Raw genomic sequence first — 24,726 nt, 5'->3', positions numbered from 1 at the left:
AAAATAACTCTAGAGAGAAGCTCACTGAGGGCGGGTGGGAAGGGGACAGGGCATTTTACCTTTGTCTCTCTTTTTAATTCACTTACTTGACTTGTTTATAATTAACATGTATGTACATAGTGACTCTTTAATTTTTTAAAATAAAAGACCCTATGTAAAAGAAATCTAAAAGCAATTCAAAGGAGCAAACAGAGAGAAACTGTTAACATTGTAGACTGACACAGGCAGACAGTGATATAATAGGTAAATGCACACTTACCGATCCCTTCTCCATCACTCTGTTGAGCATGACCACGCCCCTGCTTTTCTGCTCCCACACCATCTCCCAAAAGTGACCACAGGTATTAGGCAAAGGGCCCTGCAAAAACACAACCCACAAAGTGCATGCCATATACACAGAAACATACTCCAGTGCAAGCTCACCATTGAAAACTAGCAGATAACAGTGCCCTGAGGCAGAGTCATGGCAGAGGCTGGGACAGAGACCCAAACCTCCCTGCCTAGTGGTCAGTAACCACCATTCTTTTTTCTAACACATGGTGGCCATTTCCACATCTCAGGGCTGATCAACAGGGGAGAAAAAACACAGATTCTGCTTTCTGGTTTAGGCTGGTCCCGTCAAGGGGCTCCACTAAGATCCACCTAATAGGCAAAACTACCAGGTGCAGAAGAACATTAAGCACAACTAGTGGGTATGGGGAAGTAATCAACACCAAATGGTTCTAGTTCCAATTACTTATCTGTGTGAACTTGGACAAGTCACTTCACTTCTCAAGTCTTACTCTCTCTACTTATCTCAGTTGACTAACCACAGGATCTACTCACTGGGGTTTGAAAATTAACTATGCTCACATATATCAATGCCTTTCCACAGTACCTAAAACATAGTAAACAACCAATGAGATGTTAGCTATTATTATTGTTAATAATGGTAAACCTGATCATAAAAGCCTTCATCCTTGGACCATGGAACATAAGAGTTGTGGTCAACACAAATGGTCAGTCAAGTGGCCTAAGGGTCATGACGGAGTGACTGCTAAGCAGCCGGCTTGTCTCACTCTAGTCCCCCTACAAAGGGCATAGATGTTTATGAGTACAAGGGTACAAGTGCTTCAAGTTTGTCTGTTTTCAGTAAGACCCTTCAACATCACTCCAGCTTCGAACAGGTCTGAGGGACTAAATATCACATAGGATCTGAAAGCACCCTGGCTGGTGTTGCTCAATGGTTGAGTATCGACCCATGAAGAGGAAGTCATGGCTCAATTCCTGGTCAGGGCACATGCCTACGTTGTGAGTTCAATCCACAGTAGGGAGCCTGCATGAGACAACTGATTGAAGATTGTCATCATTGAGAAATAGAAATATTTTTCTCTCTCTCTCTCCCCCTCTCCCTTCCTCTCTAAAATCAATTAAAAAAAACAAGAAGTTCTGAAAGAATACATACCAAACTTAGCCAACATTTCATGGGGGAGGTGAAGGTGAGCACTGTTGACATTATTCTCTACACTTCTATACCTCTGATTTTTAAAAAGACTTATATCATTTGCATAATGAACAATAATGAAAATTTAAAAAACAGGCAGGGTTTTCTTGGTTTTGTGGTTTGGAAAATGTTTGTCATACTATCTAGAGGTGCAACTTTTGGGGTCATGCTGCTTTAATCCTTTTTGTAAATCCCAGGGCAAAGGGAGACCATGTCAGCAGCTAGATACATCTGTGGGGCCACCCTTCAGACAGACAGAACTTCAGGTATGCCAAGTAATTGAGAGGGCAAAGGGGTGGGAAAGACAGGGCACAAAAGTTTCCATGGTGATTTTTTTCGTTCCATTTGACTATACACCTCATGAATCTTTGCTTTGGGCTTTCTAACCCCACACAAAGTTGAATGGCAGAAATCAGAAAGTAAGACTTGACTTCTTCTGAAAAGAGAAGTTCCCAAGAAGCCAGTTTTGCCTCAACCTCTTCCGACCAGCTTGACACCACAAAGGATCTTCCTCCTTATCACCCGCCCCGGCCCTCCAGTAAAGGCCTGACCCCTATTCATATACCAAGGACTTACTCAACAGCCCCCAGAAGTGAACACTGCATGGCTGACGTTCCATACATTAAAACTGGAAGGCATCTGGGTGATTATGGCCATGCACCTGGGGAACTGGGACAGGACAAAAAGGGGCAGAGAAGAAGGGCCACCACTTATATGCCCTCATCTAGCTCCCTGCCTCCAAAGCAGCCTTTGTTCATAGTGCTTTCTGGCTTCTCCATAATTTTAGAATTCTGATGTTCAAAATCACCCTATAACTCAAAGCCATATACAAGACTGATAAACTGATATGGGATAAGAAAACAAAAAGAAACTTAGATAGTTTAGACCAACTTACAGATAACAGAATAAGACTGGAGAAAATCATCAAAAATACTTTCCCTGCCGAAACCGGTTTGGCTCAGCAGTAGAGCGTCGGTCTGCGGACTGAAAGGTCCTGGGTTCGATTCCGATCAAGGGCATGTACCTTGGTTGTGGGCACATCCCCAGTAGGGGGTGTACAAGAGGCAGCTGGTCGATATTTCTCTCTCATCAACGTTTCTAGCTCTCTATCTCTCTCCCTTCCTCTCTATAAAAAATCAATAAAATATATTTTAAAAAAATACTTTTCTTTATCCCCATTCCCAGAAACCCATTGTTTTGGGCCTTATACCAGTAAATGTTTCACAAGAATATCAATTATTAAACCACTTTTATGATCCTTTCCATAAAGATGCCAAAGCCAATGGGAATTTTAAGTGATTTTGCATCCTTGTTCACATACTCTAATGGTTTTTTTTCTGAACCAAAAAAGGAGGACCATGCCACAGAATTCCGAATGGATATCTGGACAAAAGTTCTGAGTAACTCCTCCCCCTCTCAGATTTCCATGAGAAGCGTTCAGTGCTCTGAGGCACTTATGGAATCAATACAGGTACAGGCCCTTCTCTAGCCACGGCTCTGCTGCCTCTGTGGACAGACAGACCACAGGCAGTTCTGCATTTAAATGCTGTTTCTCATAGGCCCAGCAATGTCATACATCTCAAAAAGATTAGTGTTACAACCAAACTGAATCTCTGAAGGAGGATTTTTTTCATATCTTGTTGCTTTTATAGCTGTTTATAACCTGAGCTTCTAAAGAATGTAGCTAATTTTGTTTGAGGTGTAGTAACAGCACTCTAAAACCCTTCAATTGACATCAAGTAAGGCAAAAACCATTTAAAAAAAAATTCAGACAATCCTGGGTTTACCTGGGTTAGAATGTAACTTCTCTGCGCTTCTTCCATTTTTATCAAACTAGCATTGATATAGTCGTTATCTTCTTGATGTAGTTTAATCCGACTATGGTCAACTGAAAGGCAAATCAGAACTCAGAGGTTAATCCTGGCTGAGGCAATGCCTTCTAAATGGAAACATTTAATATGGGGATAACTTTCAGAAGGTGTCTGAAACCTAATACTAAATAGCAACAGGGACAAACTAAACTAAAACATGGATTAGGTCCCATTTGGGAAATCTATGCTTAGGTCATTTCTTCCTACAACATTTATTACTGTCCTTACAACTTGGTAGATTGGGGAGAGGAGATGTCAAGAAATCTGTCTGATGCCTAAAACAAGATGGGGTAAAAGCAGGTTTACAGTGGTTTGTATGGAAAATAATACAATTAATAAATAATAACAAGAATTAATTGTTTTGTGTACTCACAACTATAAACCTAGTTTTGCCCCACCTTGTATATACTTTTGTTGTTGTTGTTAACCCTCACCTGAGGATATTTTTCTATTAATTTTTTAGAGAGAGTAGAAAGGGGAGAGACAGAGAGAGAGAAACATCTATGTGAGCGAGACACATCGATTAGTTGCCTCCTGCATGCACCCCAACCAAGCCTAAAACTCAGATATGTGCCCTTGATCAGAATCGAACCTGGGACCATTCAGTCTGCAGGCTGACGTTCTATCCACTTAGCCAAACCAGCTAGGGCTCTATATATTTTTATAGGATAGGATTTATGAGCATACCCCAACTTAATATACATCTAAATGTTTGAAGATTAAATGACTTGAGTGCACAACAGGGTGAAAAGTCACATCTTAAATTCCTTTACACAGGTTTTATTCTTAACTCAAGTTTAAGTATAATACACCTAAGTAATTCTAAATCATTCAAAGTCAGAATCTGTCATCATCAAAGACACTTAAAAAAGTTTTACTAGAAAAATTAATTTTGAATTTAAAAAAACCTGAAAGTATATTAAATGTAATTTTCAGAATAGCTTTTAAAAATAAACTCTCATTTGGAAGTTCTGTCCATATTAGTGAAAAAGTACAGCATTTCCCCCCCTTTACCATGACTTTGTCAAAGAAATAATGATTCCCTAAGGGCCACTTTCCTATTCTGCTAGTGTAGCTAACAAGAACAGGTGAGTATTTTTATTTTTGATATAACATAAGGGATAATGAACTCAGTTGATCACCCATAAATAGCATCTTTTACTCAGCCCAATGGGAAAGAAGTTAGTGAGGATAAATGGTTTGGGGCTTTTTGTTCTAAAAGGTTTCAAAGATATGTTTTTGAAAATTAGCAATTGTTTGGAACACTGTTAACACAAACTGAAGTAGTTTGATTGATAATATGTAAGTGGGTCATGAAGAAAAATTATGTGACTGGCACTGGTGAGTTTCATGAGCAGGTTCAGACAGCGCTGGGGGACCTTGGGCAAACAACTCCTCTGAGCATTCATTTTTTCACTGGAATCTACCTTGAATCATTCTCCCTTCTACCTTGAATCATTCTCCCGTTTCCTTCATAACCTTAAAAGCAATTAGTTTTTCTACTGGAGATTGGGTGTAGGGGAGAAAATAACAGTATGAGAAGTGAGATTGTTAAGTTTTGGAATGTCTCCCTAGAAGAATATTATTTTAAAGGCTTTCTTTCTCTGTAAAACTGGTTCATAAAACCATTTAGTTGAGCACTGATCAAAGATGGAGAAAAGAAATATTGAACACATTATTGACTAACTCGGAGAAAGCACAGCAAAAACTAGAAACAAAGGGTATCTCCTGGCAATACTGAAAGACGCAAACAGTAACTGTTCCTTCAAGGTCCAGGCAGCTGGCCAGGACCTCACAGCAGAATCACTCAGGGAAGTTTAAAAAGAGTATATACTCTCTGATGTGTCACAGCCTAGACATGCTAACTCAGAAGTGTCAGGTATTGGGTATAATCATGTGTCACCTGATGACCTAGAATTACACTTCAGATGCTGTTGACATTTGCCTTCATTCAGTTAATGATGATCTCAACCACGGCCAACATTTCTGAGCGAGACAGTAGGCCAGTGGCTGATGTATTTTATTTCATCTTCAGTGTGACTACTATTTTATTGAGGGTCAGAGAAGAGAACACTGAGCCCAAAGCCACACAGCTGGAAGTGGCAGGCTGAGACAGAAACCCAGGGAGGGAACTGTGGCAGCAGTGAGACAGACAGCTCCGTACCAACATAGGTCCATTTTAACTCCCCTCCCAGGAGCCTGGGCACTGCTCAATTCAGGGCAGGGAGCACTGCTAACACAGGCTGTGTGCTTTAGGAGGCATGCAGGAAGTACCTGCTTAAGGGACGACCCACAGAATCTTCTACCCTGGCAGAGAATACTGCCATAGGAGATGTCGGCAGTTAAAACTCACCAACTGACAATGTCTAAAAACCATGAAAGTGAGGTAAAAAGATTTCTGCAGCCTAGAAGTTCCAGTGTGGCTTGCTTTATACAAATTCTAACACACCGACTTATTTACTTTCAAGATAACCATAAACTGAGAGCCAAGAACTCAGAAGGCAGAAGAGGCTGCCAAAGGCCAGCAGGCACACTGGGAGCTAATAGCAGAAAACAGCTGGAAATAGAATATGGTGGTGGTGGTGGTGGGGGGGAACGGGACGGGACACGGACGGACGACTCAACAAGCAGAGCCCCTGAATGCCTACATAAGGCATCATCACAGTTCAATATAATGCTTGGGGTCTAATGATAATATTGTTGCTGAGTCATCCAGAAAAGGATACATTTCTCCTGCTCTACTCTGCTTCAGCTGGTAGGAAAATGATTCATCAGAAAAACAGTCAGAGCTAAAATAGCGCTCTGAATTTAGCTGAATTTTCCAGAAAAATGAAATCTTATCCCTTCTACAACGGTGGAAAAATGAACCATTACTGTAAGTCTCTAATGCTTTTGTTATAGGAAACAATCAAGTCATAAATCTCCAGGCTACTGATTTATTACCAAACCCCTGGGCTAACGGAGTCTTGACCGAGAGGCACTGCAGATGAGGAAGAGCCCGACGCAAAGGAAGCAGGAGCAGCAGTAATGGTGACGTGAATACTTACAGGGACTGACATCTCTGTACCTGTTTCGGTTTTTGTTTTTGGGAAGCTTGGCCACTCTGCAGGGGAAGTCGCTGGCTTCGTGGCGGATATCCTATGAAAAAAGGAGGAAGAGTTATCTTTTGAAAGTCTGGCATCAGGAATTCATGCAGACATTTAACTGAGCATGGGCTATATGCCAAGCTCTGAGGAAGACCCAGTGCAGAAACAGACATCAAAGGGAGCCAGGCAGGCAGTGTGGGAAACTCGAGGTGATAATTCAGAGGCATGTACAAGGTCATGAGAGAAAAACAGAAGAGGAACAACCCTGTGGCTGGGGTTCGAGCAGTGTGGGGCTAGGAGCTGGACATATGCGGAGAGTGCAGGGAGAGGAAAGGTGTGTGTGTGTGTGTGTGTGTGTGTGTGTTTCCACTCAGGAACACCCAGCACAGCAAAGGCACTAGGGCTGAAGGGACAGTCAGTAAGCTGGTGGGAAAGAATGACAGGCGGCTGGAGCATACAGATGGGTAGGCCAGACCTTGGACAGCCTTGAACATAAAGCCTGGGAGTCCACCTGTAACCTTTTATAAAGTTATATTTGTTAGAGCAGATAAAATGCACTTTTATTCCAATAAATTATCCAACTGCTTTCCTTAGGAGATGGTAAATAAATTCCATTATATTCAACTGTCAGAAAGAGGAAGTACCTGGATTAACATAAAACTTGCATCATGCCTCCTGCTAGACTGATTACACACATCTAATTTTGCCCCCCTAAGGCACCACCATAATCACATTAAAAACCTTTGCTTTTTAATTTGTATTTCACTATTAAAAGACAAATCCACACAACAATGTGAATGCACTTAATGCCACTAAACTGTACCCTAAAAATGGTTACAGTGATAAATTTATTATGTATATTTTACTCCAATTAAAAAAAAAAAAAAAAAAAAAAAAAAAAGACAAACCCACAAGGGAAAAAAAGGAGAGAAGACAACAGCAACAAAATTCTGGAAGCTGGCAATCAGTAGCTGGCAGGACATGCAGGCCCGCAGTGGGAAAGCAGAGAACCACCTTGATTTGCACCACAGAATCCTCCAAAGGCTCAGCCAGTGCTGCCTCTCTGGAGAGGGGGAGGGATTCACTGCAGGACGAAGTCTGTCAGGAGTGGAGCAGGATCTCCACTACCCCTACCATCCCCATCCTGCTGCCCAGAAAATCTCCAGATCTTCAGACATCTGGAGATTTTCTGAAAAACTTAAATCGAGAGGCAGAGTGCCCTCTAGATGATCCAAGCAGACAAGAGGAAAGACCAAAAGATGCCAAGGTGTGTAACTGACAAGGCCTGAACAAGCCTCTTCCACCTGCTCAGAGTTCTTGATCTGCCTTGTAACCTCCTACTCTTCATCATGTGCAGACAACCACTGGTTACAAGATATAAAAGCAAAGCCTCTAGTAGAAAAAAGATTTATAAGGGAAAACAAAACAAAACAAAACAAAAAACCACACCAGGTTTTAATAAACCATGGGGGGGGGGGAGCTTTAAAAATATACAAGGAAAGAAAACATCAAAATTTTGTTCAAGAAAAATTTTCAGACTCATTAAGTGCTCATCATAATGATACAAACAGACCCATACTAAGGTACACGAATTTGCAATTCCAGAATCCTGCTGACAAAGAGAATATTCTATAAGTTTCCAGGAAGAAAAAGGTGATAAGCATGGCTTCTGACTTTGCCAGAAGAACACTGAAAGCCAGACACCAATGAAGCAATGACTTCAAAATTCTGAAGAAAAATGATTTCAATCTAGAATTCTATATCCAGCCCAACAATCATCAAGTGAGAGGGACAATAACAACATTTCCAGTTATGCAAAGTCTCAAAAACTTTACTAACCATGCTCCCCTTTCTCAGCAATCCAATTGAGCATGTCTTTTACCTAAAGTGGAGAAAAAACCAAAAAGAAAGATACAAGATATACAAGAAAAAAAATCTGACACAAAAGCAAAGGCAAATTCCCCCAAAACTGTGAAAGAAGGAGCTCCAAAGATGACAACCATGGACAGAACTAGGAACCACACAGGCCAGAAATAAGCAAAAAGACTAAAGAGATAGATGTGTTAACAACATGCCTTTATCCGTGTACCAACTATGACCAAAAGGACCAGAGAGAAGTGAGGAAAAGACCTGAAATCTAGGGAGAGGAAATCTAATTGAGAAGCAAAGGACGCCTCTGTGTGACATGCCTACAGTTCAACCAACCCAAAGAGAGTGGAGGTCTGCAGTAGGAATGTCTGCAAGAAATAAAATTGAAACCAAGCAATCACCTGAAATTATTCTGTCCAATACAGCAGCCACAAGTCACACATGGCTATTGAGAGCACTTGAGATGTGACCAGTCTGAAAAAAGAGGCTCTGTAAAGTGTAAAACACATTGGATGTTGATGACTTAGTACTAAAGAAAGGCATTAAAATGTCTTAAATATTTTAAATATCTGTTGAAATAACGTGTTGAACATATTGGATTAAGTCAACTATATCATTAATTTCATCTGCTTCGTTTATTTACTTATTTATTTATTTTTAAAAATATATTTTATTGATTTTTTACAGAGAGGAAGGAAGAGGGATAGAGAGTTTGAAACATCGATGAGAGAGAAACATAGATCAGCTGCCTCCTGCACACTCCCTACTGGGTATGTGCCCGCAACCAAGGTACGTACATACTCTTGACTGGAATCGAACCTGGGACCCTTGAGTCCTCAGGCCAATGTTCTATCTACTGAGCCAAACCGGTTAGGACTCATGTGCTTCTTTTAAACTTTTTCACTCTGGCTACTTAAAGAGGTAAAATTATATATAAGGGGTGTATTGCATTTCTATTGGATAGCACTAAGTGACCTTGAGAAAATTGTTTTGAAAGGCTACTAGAAAGTATGAGAAGAATTGGCAATAAGTAGAAAGAAACTATGCAAATGAAAGTAACAGGCAATTATTAACTATAGGAAATTTTTTAAAAAAGGAAATGGCACAGTACTACACTATCTGTGAATACTAGAAATTTAGTTTAGTAAAGGCCTAAAGTAGTGAATCAAACATGTTCCTTAGAAACTTGTATATATATAATATACACCAGCTAGAATCAGTAGCTCAAGAGATGAAAGTGGTAATTGTGGGGAGAAAAGATTGGGTAATGGCTGGGGTGGGCAAGCCAATAACTGGATTTTATCACAAACCTATTATGGCACTATTTAACTTCATAAACCATGTGCATTTTAAACTTGGATAAAAAAAATAAAAAAAAGAAAAAAAAGAAAAAAAATGCCCACATCCTGCTATTCTACTTATTTTAAAACTGCAAAATGGCAGGGAGGAATTTTTGACTCATAGAGGATAAACCAATAATTTAAAAGCACAATGACAGATTATAAACCTAGGTAGGCTTATAATTAAACAATGAATCTAGTAGTTGCACACAAATCACATCTTTTATGGATGATTAAGTATTCAGGAAAATGCTACAGAGCAGAGAAAAAATAACTTGAAGGAATGAAAATCAAAGTCTGAAGCATTTAACAACAGGTGCAAATTGTGCCTTGTGAGGTGAAACAATCACGTCAGTCCAATTAGTGTGAATGGATGAAGACGGAAGAAATACTTAGCATGGACAAACCACCGAATACTCAGTAAATCCCGGTGCAAATATCCATAGCAGCGTGATTCAGCCAAAGGATCATTAATATGCATTTTTTTTGGTAAGAGAGAAAGAGACTGAGAAGGAGAGGGGAGAGAGGAGAGAAAGAGTAAAAACCTGGCTATGTCATTTAATAAAGGGAGATTAAAGAGATATTCACACAATAGTTTTTTGTTTTTGTGTGTGTGTTTTTAAAGAGAGGAAGGGAGAGGGAGATAGAAACATGGGTGAGAGAGACACATCTTATTGGCTGCCTATTGAATGCCCCACACTAGGGATCAAGCCCGCAATCCGTGCATGTGTACTGACTGGGAATTGAATCATAACCTGGGAATTGAATCATGGGTCGATGCTCAACCACTGAGCCACATCAGCTAGGCTAAAAACAGATTTTAAAATTAAGGTATACTCATAGAGTAAAATGCACACATATTAAATGTGTAGTTTTAAGTTTTTCTAATAAACTCTGAAGTATAATTTACAAATAATAAAATATACCCATTTAAGTGTTTCTCTACTTTAGAATGGCCTTTGGGAAACATATGCTGGCTCTAAATACAGGTACTTATATTTCATTTAGTAAAATAAAATGCTAGGAGTATAGTCTTAAAATTGAGGAATGAGAAAGTATCTTTAAAATTAAAGATAATTACCAATAGTGGTTAGAAGGAAGGAAGTAAATTACTGTGCCATAAAATTTTATATAGAATTGAGGCAAAACAAGATTTCTATATTGTAAAACTATCAAAAGTAGAATAATTTCCCCATAGTTTTAGAAAAAGGAGATTGCTCACTAATAAACAATTATAAGCTGACTTTATCACAAACATAAAATATCCCCATTAGATATATTATTATGCTGGTCTAAAAAGAAACAGTCTACCAAGTATGTAAGATTTCTACAAAATAAAACAAAACAAAGGCCTTAAAGCTGATGATGAACAGCCGAACACTGGGTAAATTTAGGAGCCAAGCCAAAAAGGACATAATAAACTTGCCATGAAACAGTTTCCCAGAAGTCTCCCCTAAACAAAAGCACAGAACAATTCAAGAATCATTCAAATGTACCTCAGCACATCAGGGGTGATATGGCACTAATTTAACAAGGTAACATATGAACACAAGGGGGATAACATACTTAGTCAAACAGATGAAAAGCTGTCATTTTCTGATTTGAAATTTCTATTTTTCTTTAAAACACGGAGGCATAAAAGCCAGTACAGCCTTGTAGAAATGTTTTCTTTTTTATAGTAAGCACTTCATGAAGATAAATACAGCAATTTTGATTTTAACACCCTTTTCTCTTAAGTCTCACAACTGGGTGATTGTCTCTTATTGATTCTGTGGTAAAAGGCATTATTCAATTTACAACTATGACAAATAATGAAGTAGAGAGAGCATAACTCATCACTTAGTAGTTGGAATCTGATAAGAAGGATTGAGATTCTCACCTCTCAACTCCCTCCTATCTCATGCCCGCAGCTAGAATAGGCAGTCAACATAATTTTGCTGACTGAATTATTGGTTTTTTAAAAAACAATGTTTTTATTGATTTCAGAGAGGAAGGGAGAGGATAGAAAGAAACATCATCAATGAGAATCATTGATTGGCTGCCTCCACCATGCCCCACACTGGGGCTAAGCCCACAACCTGGGCAATATGTCCTGACCAGAATTGAACTGTGACCTCCTAGTTCATAGGTTGATGCTCAACCACTGAGTCATGCCCACTGGGCAATGAATGGTACTAAAGGCTCCCAAAACTCCAAGTCCTTAATTGTATACCAATATGCTTCATTTTATGAAAAAGAAGTGTTCCTAAAAGGGAATACATTTAAGCAAATGTCTGGTCCAATCCTATTTTCTTGTTACAATTACTTGTTACAAAATGGAAGTTACTGGAATAATAATAGTAATAAACATTATTTTGGTTTGCAATTGGGCCACATAGCCTCCTGATAGGACAGCACCAAAATACTACAACATGGATTCAAAGAAAGAGTTATTTTGTAATAGTTCTGACAGTGATATGTTTTAAGTCTCAAGGAAGAAAAAACTCCAGTGAAATATTTTATTCATTAGGCCTGTGGTGAACTACAAAGTCCCTTAACTAACATCTTCTATGCTCCCTCCACACTCAATTTATAAATGGTTGCCTAATTTGATTGTGTGAGTTGTTACCCAGGACTTTATGGAAGCTACTGGCTCTCAGATTGAAGGAAAGTGCAGAAATACAATAAAGGCAATAATTTAAAATGCAGTAAGTGCACACACAGGGTGTATGTTTCCAGGAACTCTAGCAGTAGTCACCACTGAATACGGATATATATATATATATATATATATATATATATATATATATATACACACACACACACACACACACACACACACAATATAAATAAATAAATATAAATGAGGGGGAGGGACGCACTAGTCTAAAGTTTTAGAAAACAAATCTTCAAAATAACTTGTTAAACAAATTTTGTTAATCATAAATCTCATTATAAGTGAGAACATAAAATTTTTGTATGACAAATGACAAATACATAGTCAGAGGTTAAATGTCTTTCAAACTTAAAAGAAATGCTATATTCTTTACATATGAAAGTTAATGGAACAATATAATGTACTAACTATAAAATCCTTAGGAAAATATTTTTATTATATTACAATATGCAAGAAATCATATACTCAATAAAATTTAAGATAAACTATAATGTTTAGATAATAAAGAAAAAAACCTTAAAATTTAGCTAACCAATATCAATCTTTTGATTTGGCTAAATTTTAAAATAATTATGTACTAAATGCTGAAAAGTAAACCAAGCTCCTAAGAATTTTATGTGGTAGCTAAAAGAGACAGAGAGAGGAGGGAAAGAAGGAACCAAAGCAGTCAGCATTTAAAAGGAAGCAGGATATACAATAATCACCCCTGCCAGAGCTCGAGGAAGTGTTGGGTCATCTTGTACACTAGTCTGGGGTGAGGTTAAAAGATAATGGAGTTACAAATCACTAACAGAACAATTATGCACATTTGGAAAACAACATGGAAAAAGCATAATCCAATTGCTTTACAAAATTCCCCACAAATGAGAGGATGAGGGCAGGAATGGGAAATAGGAAATACCCTTCATGAAGTTGGCAAAGGGAACATCTGGTGGAGACAGTGGGACCGATTTCACACTTTGATGTACAGCCTCTGCTCTGAACACAAAGCAACGGTCAATTAAATACAAAGAAAAGCACAAAGGTACAGTTAAGCTAAAAAATAGAACATGAATAAATAAAAAGGAAACAAAAGGCTTCCCATGCAAAATGATCTACAAGCACAGGACTAAAAAAAATAGAAGATATTTCGTCCTCAAAACGATATCCAACACATCAGCTAGAAAAAGAAATCCACTCGATGTGAAACTTATTGTATAGGCTATACAATACGTAAGTATTTTTAAAATCAGGGATAAATTAATGAATCATGTGTAAAAAAATTCTCTATATAAAAAGTTAAGTGTCGCTGAAACTGGTTTGGCTCAGTGGTAGAGCGTTGGTCTGCTCACTGAAAGGTCCCAGGTTCGATTCTGGTCAAGGGCATGTACATTGGTTGCAGGCACATCCCCGGTAGGGGGTGTGCAAGAGGCAGCTGGTCGATGTTTCTCTCTCATCGATGTTTCTAGCTCTCTATCACTCTCTCCTCCTCTCTGTAAAAAAAAAAAAAAAGTTGTGTCAGTCCATCTGACCGGTAGCTATGATGCACACTGACCACCTGGGGGCAAATGCTCAATGCACTGGCCACCTACATTAATAAAAGAAAAGTATACAAATTGACCGTGCCTCCACAATGCCCACCAGCCAATCAGGAGTGATTATGCAAATTAACCAAACAAAGATACCAGGTTAATTTGCATATGCGGGCACAGAGAAAAGATTGAAGGCTCTGGCCGGAACAAAGACTGAAGAGGCTTGGCTTCTCCACTGTGGCCAGAGCGAAGGCCTGCGTCCCAAGTGCTGGAGGAAAACCGGTGTCGGCAGCCAAGGGAAGGAAGGTCTATTGCACAAATCTTCATGCAAAGGGCCTCTAGTCTATAATAATAAAAGCGTGATATTCACATCTACCGAACAGCGAAACAGCGGAACGACCGTGCTATGACACCCACTGGCACCAGGTTAGCCAAGGTGAGTGCAATGCAATTGGTTGAGGTCCAGCCATCGCCCCATGACTGCCCTGCAAAGGGAGGCCCAGGCCACCAGCCAGTGGGGTGGTCAATTAATCGGGGGGTTCCACGCTTGCCCCAAAGAGGGAGGCCCAGGCCATTGACCGGTGGGCTGCAGCGGGTAGGCAGGACCCCTCTCTTTGGGGTAATCGATCGCAGGGCTTCTGGACTGTGAAAGGGCACAGGCTGGGCTGAGGGACTGCCCCCACCCAATGCACAAATTTTGTGCACCGGGCCTCTAGTTTAAAAATAAACGGCACCATGGACCTGGTGCCAACAAACCAACACTTGGCTTCCCCCAAATGGGACACAGGCCCTGTCACCACCTGGAACAACATCCCACAAATCGTAGCAAATGCTGCCAAGACCCCATGGCGCAAAATGTGGCCCCCAGCCCAGCCCAGCCCAGCAAAAGTCGCCAGGTAATGACATCATGTAGCCACACCCGGCTTCCTTTCCCTAGCGACAACTAGCCTCCTTAGAGTTTCTTCAGCCCAGGAACCTGACTTGCTTTATAGCCAGGTGCAAACATTTTATAGTTTAACCAAATGTTTGTGAAGCGTTTTTAAGTGCCTCATCTCATTTGATCCTCACAACAGAAGTCTGGAGTAGATACATAGGAGACTTCATAGAATCCTATTTTCTTTTCATTAGCTGGAAAATGGAGATTTAGGAAGTTTAGAAACTTGACCCTACTGAAAAGAAATGGTGGAATTTGAAAATGACTTCAGGTTTTCTCAATGTACAAAATATAGTCAAACACTGCTACAGTTAAATATTTTACCTTTTGTTCTCCCTGCGTGATCTACAATAATAATGTGCTTTGTGTTGATATTTACTGCTGTGTTGCTGACAATTACCTGAAAGAGAAGTTGGGATGCTTCACTGGGCTGGACAAATTTAGCTAAGTCAGAAAGCAGGTCTAATTAAGCAAGTTTATTCTCTCTATATAAAAGGCTAAGTTGACTCACACATGCAAGATATACATAAAGCTCTTGCTGGCGCCAATGGCATGCCTGTGTTTCGATCTGTCATTGTCGATTGTGAATTTGGTTGACACTTCTATTATAGAGAAAGGACGAATAGCGTTAATGTGCATGAATCCATGCACTGGGTCACTAGTATAATAAAAGGCAAATATGCAAATTGACCGAATGGCGGAATGACTGGTTGCTATGATGCACACTGACCACCAGAGGGCATAAGCTCAATGCAGAGCTGCCCCTGGTGGTCAGTGCGCTCCCACAGAGCCTCTCCCACCTCCATGGCAGTTGGATATCACTTTCTCTAACGACTAGCCTCCTTGGAATTTCTTCAGCCCAGGAGCCTGACTTGCTTTATGGCCAGGTGCAAACATTTTATAGTTTAACCAAATGTGAAACTATAAAAGGGAAAAATGAAACCAGAAAAAGTAGATATGAAAGAAGAAATGAATTCAGGAAATGGAGTTAATAATCACTGAAATGAAAAATAAAACAAAACCACCTCAATAGTGAGGGTAAACTCTACACTGAGTGCAAAGGATGAGTAAATTGAAAATTTGTACGGAGGAATGCAACATGAAGAACTAGGAAACACGAAGGAACAGAGGATATAGAAGCCCTAGGATACACCTAAAAAATAAGCCAGAGCCCAGACACATTAGGGTAAGAGTAAAGCTACACAATAGTGAGGATAAAAAAAATCTTCAAAATAAGTTACAATTATCTTTTGGCAGCTTAATAGGGCTTTAACTTTGTCATTTACTTAGTTTTTAACAACTCTTATGGTTATGCTACCAAAAATGTTAACAAAAAAGTACAAAAATTGCTTTTTAAAATGTTTCTGACTTTAAAACTTATTTTTACAGTCCTTAAGAGTATGTTTTTTTTAAGTCACTTATGTTTTCTGTTTAATGTCATGAATTTCACCATGAGCAGAAATCAATAGGCAGAAAATGAATCAGACTTACAGTAATTGATGTCAATAAAACATATTGGAACCAGTATCTTTTTAAATGCCGAGAACCACAAAACTATTCCTGTAAGAGAACTGTCTAAAAAGTTGAATCTACTTTCACTTCTGTTTTGCTTACCTTCTGCTTTCCATAAGGACAGTTTAAGTATTTCAGGCCCTGGGGTTGGAGGACTTTGCCAGAGGATAGTGGTGCAGTTGACTAAGGATGCAAGTAGCTGGCAGACATCTGGAAGTGGAAGGTTTACACCTTCCTTTACAGGGAATCAGATTGCCAACCACTAGCTTCCTCCCTCCATGGTTAATTTTCTAAGCTCAGTGGTCACAGGGAGGGACCTTATGAACCCACATGAATTCCTACTCTGAAATGACTGAGAACCATAATTATGAAACTGTATATTCTTTTTGCATATAGAGTGTGAATAGAGGAAAATAAAATGTCAAAATGAAACCAGATTTGGTTAAGAATTGCTTTAATATTCTAAGAGCAGAACATGATCCTATTACCATACCCAAAGAAAGAATTTTTGCATTATTATCAACCAATAATCTAAATACTTTCTAGTACATGTACTTTTCTAGAACACCATCTGGGGCACTAGGGATGAAGAAGTAAAACATAACCAATGCCCCAAAGCACGGAGTGGTACCTCTTTAGTGAAACCACAAAAATAAAATAACAACTTGGAAAAGAGAAGGTGACCAAGCTCTTCCACATGGCTTTCCAAAGAACTCTGTGTATGTGAATTAAGGAAGCAAGGTTTAGATTCAATGTATGAGTTTCTTCAAGTCATCCAAAGACAGGGTGGACAAAAGTGGGATTACAGTTGTGAATATGGGAAATAGTTTATTCTTATATAATATTTATTAATTACTAGAGGCCCGGTGCACAAAATTAGTGCACGAGTGTGGTCCCTAGGCCTGGCCAGTGATTGAAGCGTGAGTGTCTGGCATGGAAGGGCACCTGGGCTCCTGCATGCCCCTCTTCGCCTGAGTCATGGCACCCGAGCCCCCCACTGGGAGATGTGATGAGCGCAGGCAGATGCTGTGGGCCGGGGCACAGCATGGGCCCCACACAGAAGGCAGGCAGGCAGCATTCTCTCTCCTGGCTAGCCTTGCAGACCCATAGGGGGCCTGACTGGCTCCTGTGGTCCCTGCGGACCAAAAAGATGCCATGTGGGTGCGGGGCAGGTCCTCGTGGGTGCCTGGCCCCTGAGCGGGGAGGCTTCCCCGGCGCATGAGCCCTGGCATCGCGAGGGAGGGTAGCAGGGGAGTGAGAGCTCAATGGACACCCCCCATTCTCACTGCACCTCCCTCCCCGTCACACCCTCCCACTTAGCCTGCAAGAGGTCACAGTGCGGCACTGAGACCTGCCATGCTCTGCACCGCCCCCTGGTGGTCAGCGCACATTATAGTGAGCAGTCGAACTCCTGGTCGAATGACAGCCTGAGGGGACATTTTGCATATTAGGCTTTTATTATATAGGATTATATAGGATTGTATTATTTTCCATATGAATAACTGTAAACCTACTTTTGTCCCACTTTGTATATACTGAGGATGGATTATGTGGCAGGCACTAAGAATATGAATATGAACAAGAGGCAAAAGTCCTGCTGCCATATGCCTTGCGTTTTAGAGGGGAAGACAGCCAGATAAACAGATTAGGTTAGGTTCTGAGCTAGGCACTGCCACATGTAACTCTCACAAACACATTCATGACTAGATGACTAGTCACCAAGGTTAGAGAGGTATAATAGATGAAGTAAAGCCCCGAAACAAGTGGATACTCTACCTACACTACCTCCCACCACCAGGATCTGATCACTCGAGGAAAGGCAGAATGAGTGGTTCAAAAGCCCCTATCTATATCTGTGCCTGCATCTTTCTTTTTGCTTCTTCCTGTGGGTTAAATTAAGGGTGCTAGCACTGAAATGTTCCTAAGAACAATGGTACCAGGTTGCACACATAAAACTACCATCCATTATGGACAAATTAGGGATAACCTGATCTATGCAGATTTCTCCTTTTTTTTAGACCCCAGTCCATGAGTGTTGCTAAATAAACAGCAAAGGTCTTAAAAACTGTAGGGTTTCAGGAAACTATCCCCTTGGTGAGAGAAGACATTGACAAAAACTAAAATCATCAGTTTACTGAATGCTTACTATTTATCATGCCAAGTCATGCTAGTCTTATCATGAGGTTACAAGAGACCAAAACCCACATGAGTCCATAGCCTGTGGTTTTCTATCTATTCTTTTTTTTCCACCAAAAAGTCATACAATTCTGTGTTACTTGAAATTCCTACTTGAGAGCTCATCTGAATAAAACAAGTGAAAGTAACATTATGGGAATGACTTTACTGACACTCTAATTTAGTTCTTTTAAAGTAACTTATTATAACATCAGCATTGAAAATCGTTAAGTGGCACATGCCACAACTGCTCATAAGACATCTGAACACATGGCAACACTAGCAAAAGATGTCACTGCTATAGGCCAAGTAAAGTGTATTGGAGTAAGGATCATGCGTTCACTTGGTGCTGTAAATTTTGTGTTTTGACACATGTATAATGACATATATCACCACTACAGTATTATACAGAATATTTTCATTGTCCCAAATCCTCATCTATACTTCTCTCCGCCCAAAACCCTGACAACCACCGATCTTAATCTCATTTTGCCTTTTCCAGAAATGTCATATAGTTGAAATCATATTATACTTAGGCTTTGTCCACTTTTTTTTTTCCTTTCTATTAGGTTGTCTCTCTTTTTCTAAACGACATGCAGGGCTCCTTATTTATTCTAAAAATTGTCCTCTGGTGGTTATATATCTTACAAATACCTTTCTCTGTATCATTTGGCTTTTGCTGTGATGAAAACACCCCAAAACATAATGGCTTATAACTAGGAACTTGTTCATAACTCTAGAGGTTGGCTCTTCGGGCTGGGAAGCCTTGACTCTGTTCTGTGTGATGTTAGCTGGGCTCTAATATGCATTTGTGGTCAGGTGGTAGCCCCATGGTCTCACATATCTGATGCTTGGCTGGCTGTCACAGACCAACGGCAGTAATCAGGAGACATGGTACTCACCATCCAAAAAACTAGCCTGGGCTTGTTCACATAGTAATGACTACAATTCTCAAAAACAGTAAGAGAGGGCAAGGCTCAACATGCAAATACTTCTATATGCCTCTGTTTCTGTCATGATCACCAATACTCAGCTAGCCAAGGACAAATTCAAAAGTGATTCTCTACCTCTTGATTAGAGTCAACACTCAGAGGGGAATGCAGACTGGGGTGGGAGGAATTTGAGACTACTTCTGCATATGAATACTGTCTTTAAATGAAGAGAAGTTTTTAATTTCAATGTAGTTCAATTTATCAATCTTTTCCTTTATTGTTAGCTTTTTTTTTTAGTATCCTGTTTAATAAATATTTGCCCATCCCAAATTAAAAAATGCATCTACCTACATTATTCTTGAAAGTTTGAGAAGAAAAATATTTTCTGCACATTTTAATTTGTATTTTAATTATTCCTCAAAATGCTGGAGTAAAACATATAATGACAATATGACATGCCTGTCTCTTTAACAGCTGTTTATGTGCACAGTACGCACAACTTTAATAAGGATGCCTAACTTGGTTAGCAGGCAGGTGCTCAATGTCTGCTGGATGACGCACACATACTGGTAGTGTGGTTTGTCTCTGTCCTATGCCTACTAGTCTTTGAGAATGTGTTTTTCTTACTCATATAAGCTACTTGCACATTTTAAAGCCATAAATTCTTTTCTATGGACAATTTACCTGTTTGTATACTACAAAATTTTTATGTATGGGAAATTAAAATGTGGTAGTAGGATCACAAAACTGCAATATGGTAACGATAGAGCTGCTACTGCTAATTGGCAGGATTATGATTGCTTTTTATTTTTCATTTTCCCCCAAATATTTTTATAGCAAATATGCATCACCTGTGCAATAAAGTTTAAAAGTAGTTTTAAGTAATTATGTGTTCATATCTACTGATCATTTTCTCTGCAATTTCCTATATTGCTTCTAACAGCAAGTCTTTCTCCTTAGTATTCCTCACTTTTAAAAAACATGTAATCTTGATCCATCTGGGTTTATTTTTTTCCTACGATTTTCAATATACTCATAATATTGCTTTTAAATCTCACGCTATGCTAAGAATAAGTGTTTCCCATGGTTCCATCAGCTTAACAGTTCCCCTACACTTAGTGTAATCTCTGTGATTGCATAACACGGAGCTCAGATTGTATATTAGAGAGCTCCTCCTCCCTCTCCCTAAATTCAAACAGAAACAAAACGCACATCTGATAATTTAAATTTCAGAATGAATAAATTACTATTTTTTCAGAGATAGGTAGAATTGTTTTTTGTTTTTGTTTTTTTTTTCCAGAAGATGATGCAGGCTAGATTCATTCTTTGCAACTATTTAGCAAATTAAAGATTAAGAGGAACAGAGATTAAAATATAGAAAATTTTATACTATTGTAGTATTTTTGTAGTTAAAATGAATACTGCTGTTACTTTGTTCTTTTGTATGAAAAAAAAGGGCAGAGGCTGGCACAAGACACCCCCCACACACACACCTACTATTTATTATTGTGTGTATTGTGTATTGTTGATTTGTAGTCAAATACAAGAAAAATAAAAAACATTAAATTACTTCTGTTCACCATGTTCATAAGCAGGACTGTTAAAACAAATAAACAAACAGCAGTTTTCTCCATGTCAGTTACCTGATTTCTAACTTTCTAACTTCAATGGGAGCAAATTTCTTAAGTATATTAGTTAAAAAGCAACCTTTAGAGGAACTTCTTCAAATCAGACCCAGCATAAAGCAGCAGTATCTTAACAAAATAAATTATTATATCTTCCCACCTCTTCAGCATATTTAGTGAGATGTATCTTTCATAAGGGCTCTATCCCTTCTTCCTCCCGTCATAGCCTCGGGCAACAGCTGCATGACCTTTTTGGTCATGTGCCTTCTCAGAGTTGAATGCATAAAAATACTTTTATTTTCTATACAATAGAAGGAGGCAGTAAACCTTTGCTAATAACATATAGTAATCAATTTTAAGAAGCTTTTGAAGGCTGACAGATGCTAAATCCTTCCTCAATAGTTTGCTCAATAACTCAGTGCCACATCTAAAACTAAATAGGAACTAAAACCCATATACTAGTATGTATTTGCAGGATACAGACATGAGGGTCACTATTATTACATAATAACTGAAGCTATTGAAGTGTCAATATCCTTTAAAGATATTACAATTAGCTGAACACTTTCCCTTCAAAGATTCACAAAATGATGATATCTAAGTTTGGCTAGAGCAACATAAATCTCTAGGACTAAATGGAGCAATAATTAAAATAAATAATTCTAGAAACACTGAATCTAATGACACTTTCATGTAATGGCACTACATAAACTAAAACTAAAAATAAAAATCACTATTTGAATGTTTTTTTCCTACTGTGCTAGAAACAATCTTCACAAGATTACTCAAAATAAACAGTATAACATTTCACTGTTCATTAGAGAACAGAACAGTTAAAAAGCCAAAACTGTAAAATGTTTTTAAAGGTAATTGGCTTTACCACCCAAGTATATTCTTTAAAGCAAATTCTTATAGAAGATGCCAAAGTCATGTTTTGAGGATCACAACCACAATATATCATTGTACTTGCTGCTAAATTTTGCTTTTGAATTTCAAGTTATGACAGTGTTGGTGGGGCAGGTTCTCATAGTCTGTCCTTAATGAGTTAGTTCCCTGTATCTGCGGAAATACCACCTGTAGCCACAACAAAACTGTTGAGTAGAAAGTATGATCAGAGGGGAAAGCTATCTTACAAGAAGCGAAGGCATCAAAGTTAGCTAGCAAAAATGAGAACAATCAAATCAGGGGAAACTGTAGAGTCCACATCTGGTGTAGAGGAAAGAGATTTTCCTGGCATTGCTGACCAATTGCTCTCCTTGCAGACTCTGGTTGGCATCAATGGGAGGAAATACGTAGCTATGTCCAAGCTGTTCTTCCTAGTCTGTTCCAGCACTGTTGCTTGAAAGGAGAGATCAGCAATGAAAGCTGAGGTGAAGAAGGGATAGCCATTCTTCAGTGCAGCAATCCCAGAAGCCTGCTGCTTTTGTTACTATCCAAGCCACCATTATACCAAAGGTCAGGAGGGAGAGGTGGGGCCCAAACCTTGCTATAGTGGCCTGCAACTCATGTCTGTGTGCCTAGACGCCTAAGGGTATGCAGGATACACATAACACTTTCACAAGTTCCTGTCTCTACTTAACAGGGCTGGACAGGCTTTTCCAGAAGAGATGATATGTGAGCCCCCCCAGCTCAAAGGAGCAGACACTCATCAGGCTTAGCTTGTTCACCAATGCAGCACAATTCCTGCAGACAGAGGGCCCTCAATAAAGGGTTACTAAATAAGTCTGCTAAACAGGATCAGCAAGAGCTGAAATGAGAGCTATGGATTTGGAATTAGAAAACAGATATTGCACGAGGATGACAGTGGAAAAAATAATGACCGACTGTAAAAAATTCCAATGACCCAATTAACTCTGAGAACTCTTGTCTGCTCTCTCTTTGATCTCCTCAATAGAAAGCTCATGGATGATTTTCCAGAAATGAGTAATTTCTAGCTATCATACCCAGGAAATGGCTGGGTGTGACAGAAACATTTCTTTGGAAGAAAGCGACGCTTCCTCCCTACTCCTGCAGGCAGCCCCATTTTCTAATGTGGTATGTTCCCGAGGAAGGCTGCATTCCTCCTGACAGACTTGGGAAGGAGGACAATGGCTGAGATCTAGGTTTGTGCATGGAGCCCCCACAACAGGCTGAGGAGAGATTCGGTGTAGTACAAAGCACTCTCAAACCAAGACACACTGGGGCTTTCTGCTGCAAATACTCAGGCAGGATGGCAAGTGCTGTCTTACCAGCTTCTTGTGCCACAGAAACTGCTAGATGATCAGCTTCCTACAGGCTATACCCTGAATGTACTTCCAGGCTGATGGGCACCTCAGGTCCTCTCCTTGCCATATAGAGGTGGCTCTGGCTCCTTTGACCTAAATATTAAAAAATGTTTTTCGTTTTTTCTTTTTAAAGTATTTCTTATGATTCTGGGATTTACTTCAAAATAAATCAGAGCTAGGAGGATTTAAGAGGGAAAGGGGATTCAAATAAAAGAAAATGGGTCATGAATTTAACAATTATTAAAACTGGGTGATGGATATACAGGGGTTCATTATATTAATCTCTGTACTTCTGTATGTTTGAAAGTTTTCATTAAGGAGTCTGAAGACTCCATTTTTTTAAAGTGGGGGAATAAGTTTCTGAGAGATTACTCGGCAGCAGTAGCATAGTTTTTAATTTGCCCTGAATTTCTCCATAAAAATAAACATAGCAACAAGGACAGTAAAATGAATTCCTCTGACAATTAAGACAAACATAGGGTTGAGGCACATTTTGATTCTGAAAGTACCAATAAGTAGAGACAGGCCACTTATTCAGACCCACGTGGTATCCGCATTTGTGTGAGAGGAAGTAGAACTACACAGGTGACTCTGATGGCTCTAGGAAAGTTTGATAGGCCAATCTGTGTTAGCAGCCAAACTGGGAGTAGATTCTGCAAGCTCCAATCCCCAGCCAGGGAGTGCCTGGTTTCCCCTCCCGGCAAGATGCTAGGAAAGTCTAGACCCAATGGATTCTCAAAACTAAGAAACTGAAAAGCCCTTCTAGGAGACAGCTCTGAGGAAAGAGGAGATGAAGATAAAAGGTAGTTTGGGAGGAACAGGGAAGGCAGTTCTTAGAAGTCCAAGATTTTTTTAAAAACCACTGATCTTTTTTAAAGATCACTGAAGAGAGAGCCTGAGGGCCCTGAGCTAAAATATCTATCTGATCCACCCCTTCCTTCCTAAAACTATAGGGGAACATTGTACACTTAAAAATGAGCAGATAAGAGAAACAGAATATACAAGATATACAAGTTTTTAAAAATCCCAAAAGAAATAATCAAATAGAAATAGGTTCCTTGTATTATTGCTACAATTTTCTGTAAGTCAAAATTATATTTAGTATTTTGAAATTATATTTAATAAATTTTCATTTATCTTTTAAGTAAAAAGATTTTAAATTTTTTGAGAGGTAAAATAAAAATAAAAAAGATCAAACATATACATAATAAGCTGAGTCCTTGAAGAAAGAAACCAAAACAATGTAACAGAAGAAATACAATAAATGATTAGACTTTGAAATAAAAGGTTAAAATAAAAGCTGTTGGGAGTCTAAGCAAAAAGATCAGATCACTTATAAGAGAAAGACAATTAGACTGTCTTTATACCAGAAGATGATGAAATGACAAATTTAAACTACTTTAGGAAAGAAAATAGGAACCAAATGTTTTTATATATAGACAAAATGGCCTTCAAATATAAAAGCTGC

The 24,726-nt window shown here is 39.1% G+C and overlaps 1 protein-coding gene across 5 annotated transcripts in view; it reads right to left on the bottom strand.

Moving 5' to 3' along the window:
* PTPN1 (protein tyrosine phosphatase non-receptor type 1) overlaps positions 1-24,726 on the bottom strand; it is a 68,050-nt gene that overhangs the window by 16,326 nt on the left and 26,998 nt on the right. For 3 of the 5 annotated variants that reach the window (XR_006740272.1, XM_036419625.2, XM_036419626.2), the window contains exons 2-4: positions 6,402-6,492; positions 3,271-3,371; positions 260-358 (exon numbers count right to left, since the gene is read on the bottom strand). Coding sequence is in view for 4 of the 5 variants with exons in the window: in XM_036419625.2 (XP_036275518.1) it covers positions 260-358; positions 3,271-3,371; positions 6,402-6,492 (291 nt within the window). In the remaining variant the exon portion in view is untranslated. The remainder of the gene's footprint in view (positions 1-259; positions 359-3,270; positions 3,372-6,401; positions 6,493-24,726) is intronic. The other 2 variants (XM_045574403.1, XM_045574404.1) reach the window with 2 other exon arrangements.

This window comes from Pipistrellus kuhlii, unplaced genomic scaffold (assembly GCF_014108245.1).
Source record: "Pipistrellus kuhlii isolate mPipKuh1 unplaced genomic scaffold, mPipKuh1.p scaffold_m20_p_6, whole genome shotgun sequence".
Classification (NCBI taxonomy): Eukaryota; Metazoa; Chordata; class Mammalia; order Chiroptera; family Vespertilionidae; genus Pipistrellus; species Pipistrellus kuhlii.
The sequence above is the reverse complement of the archived record's forward strand: the minus strand, read 5'-3'. Positions and strand labels throughout refer to the sequence as shown.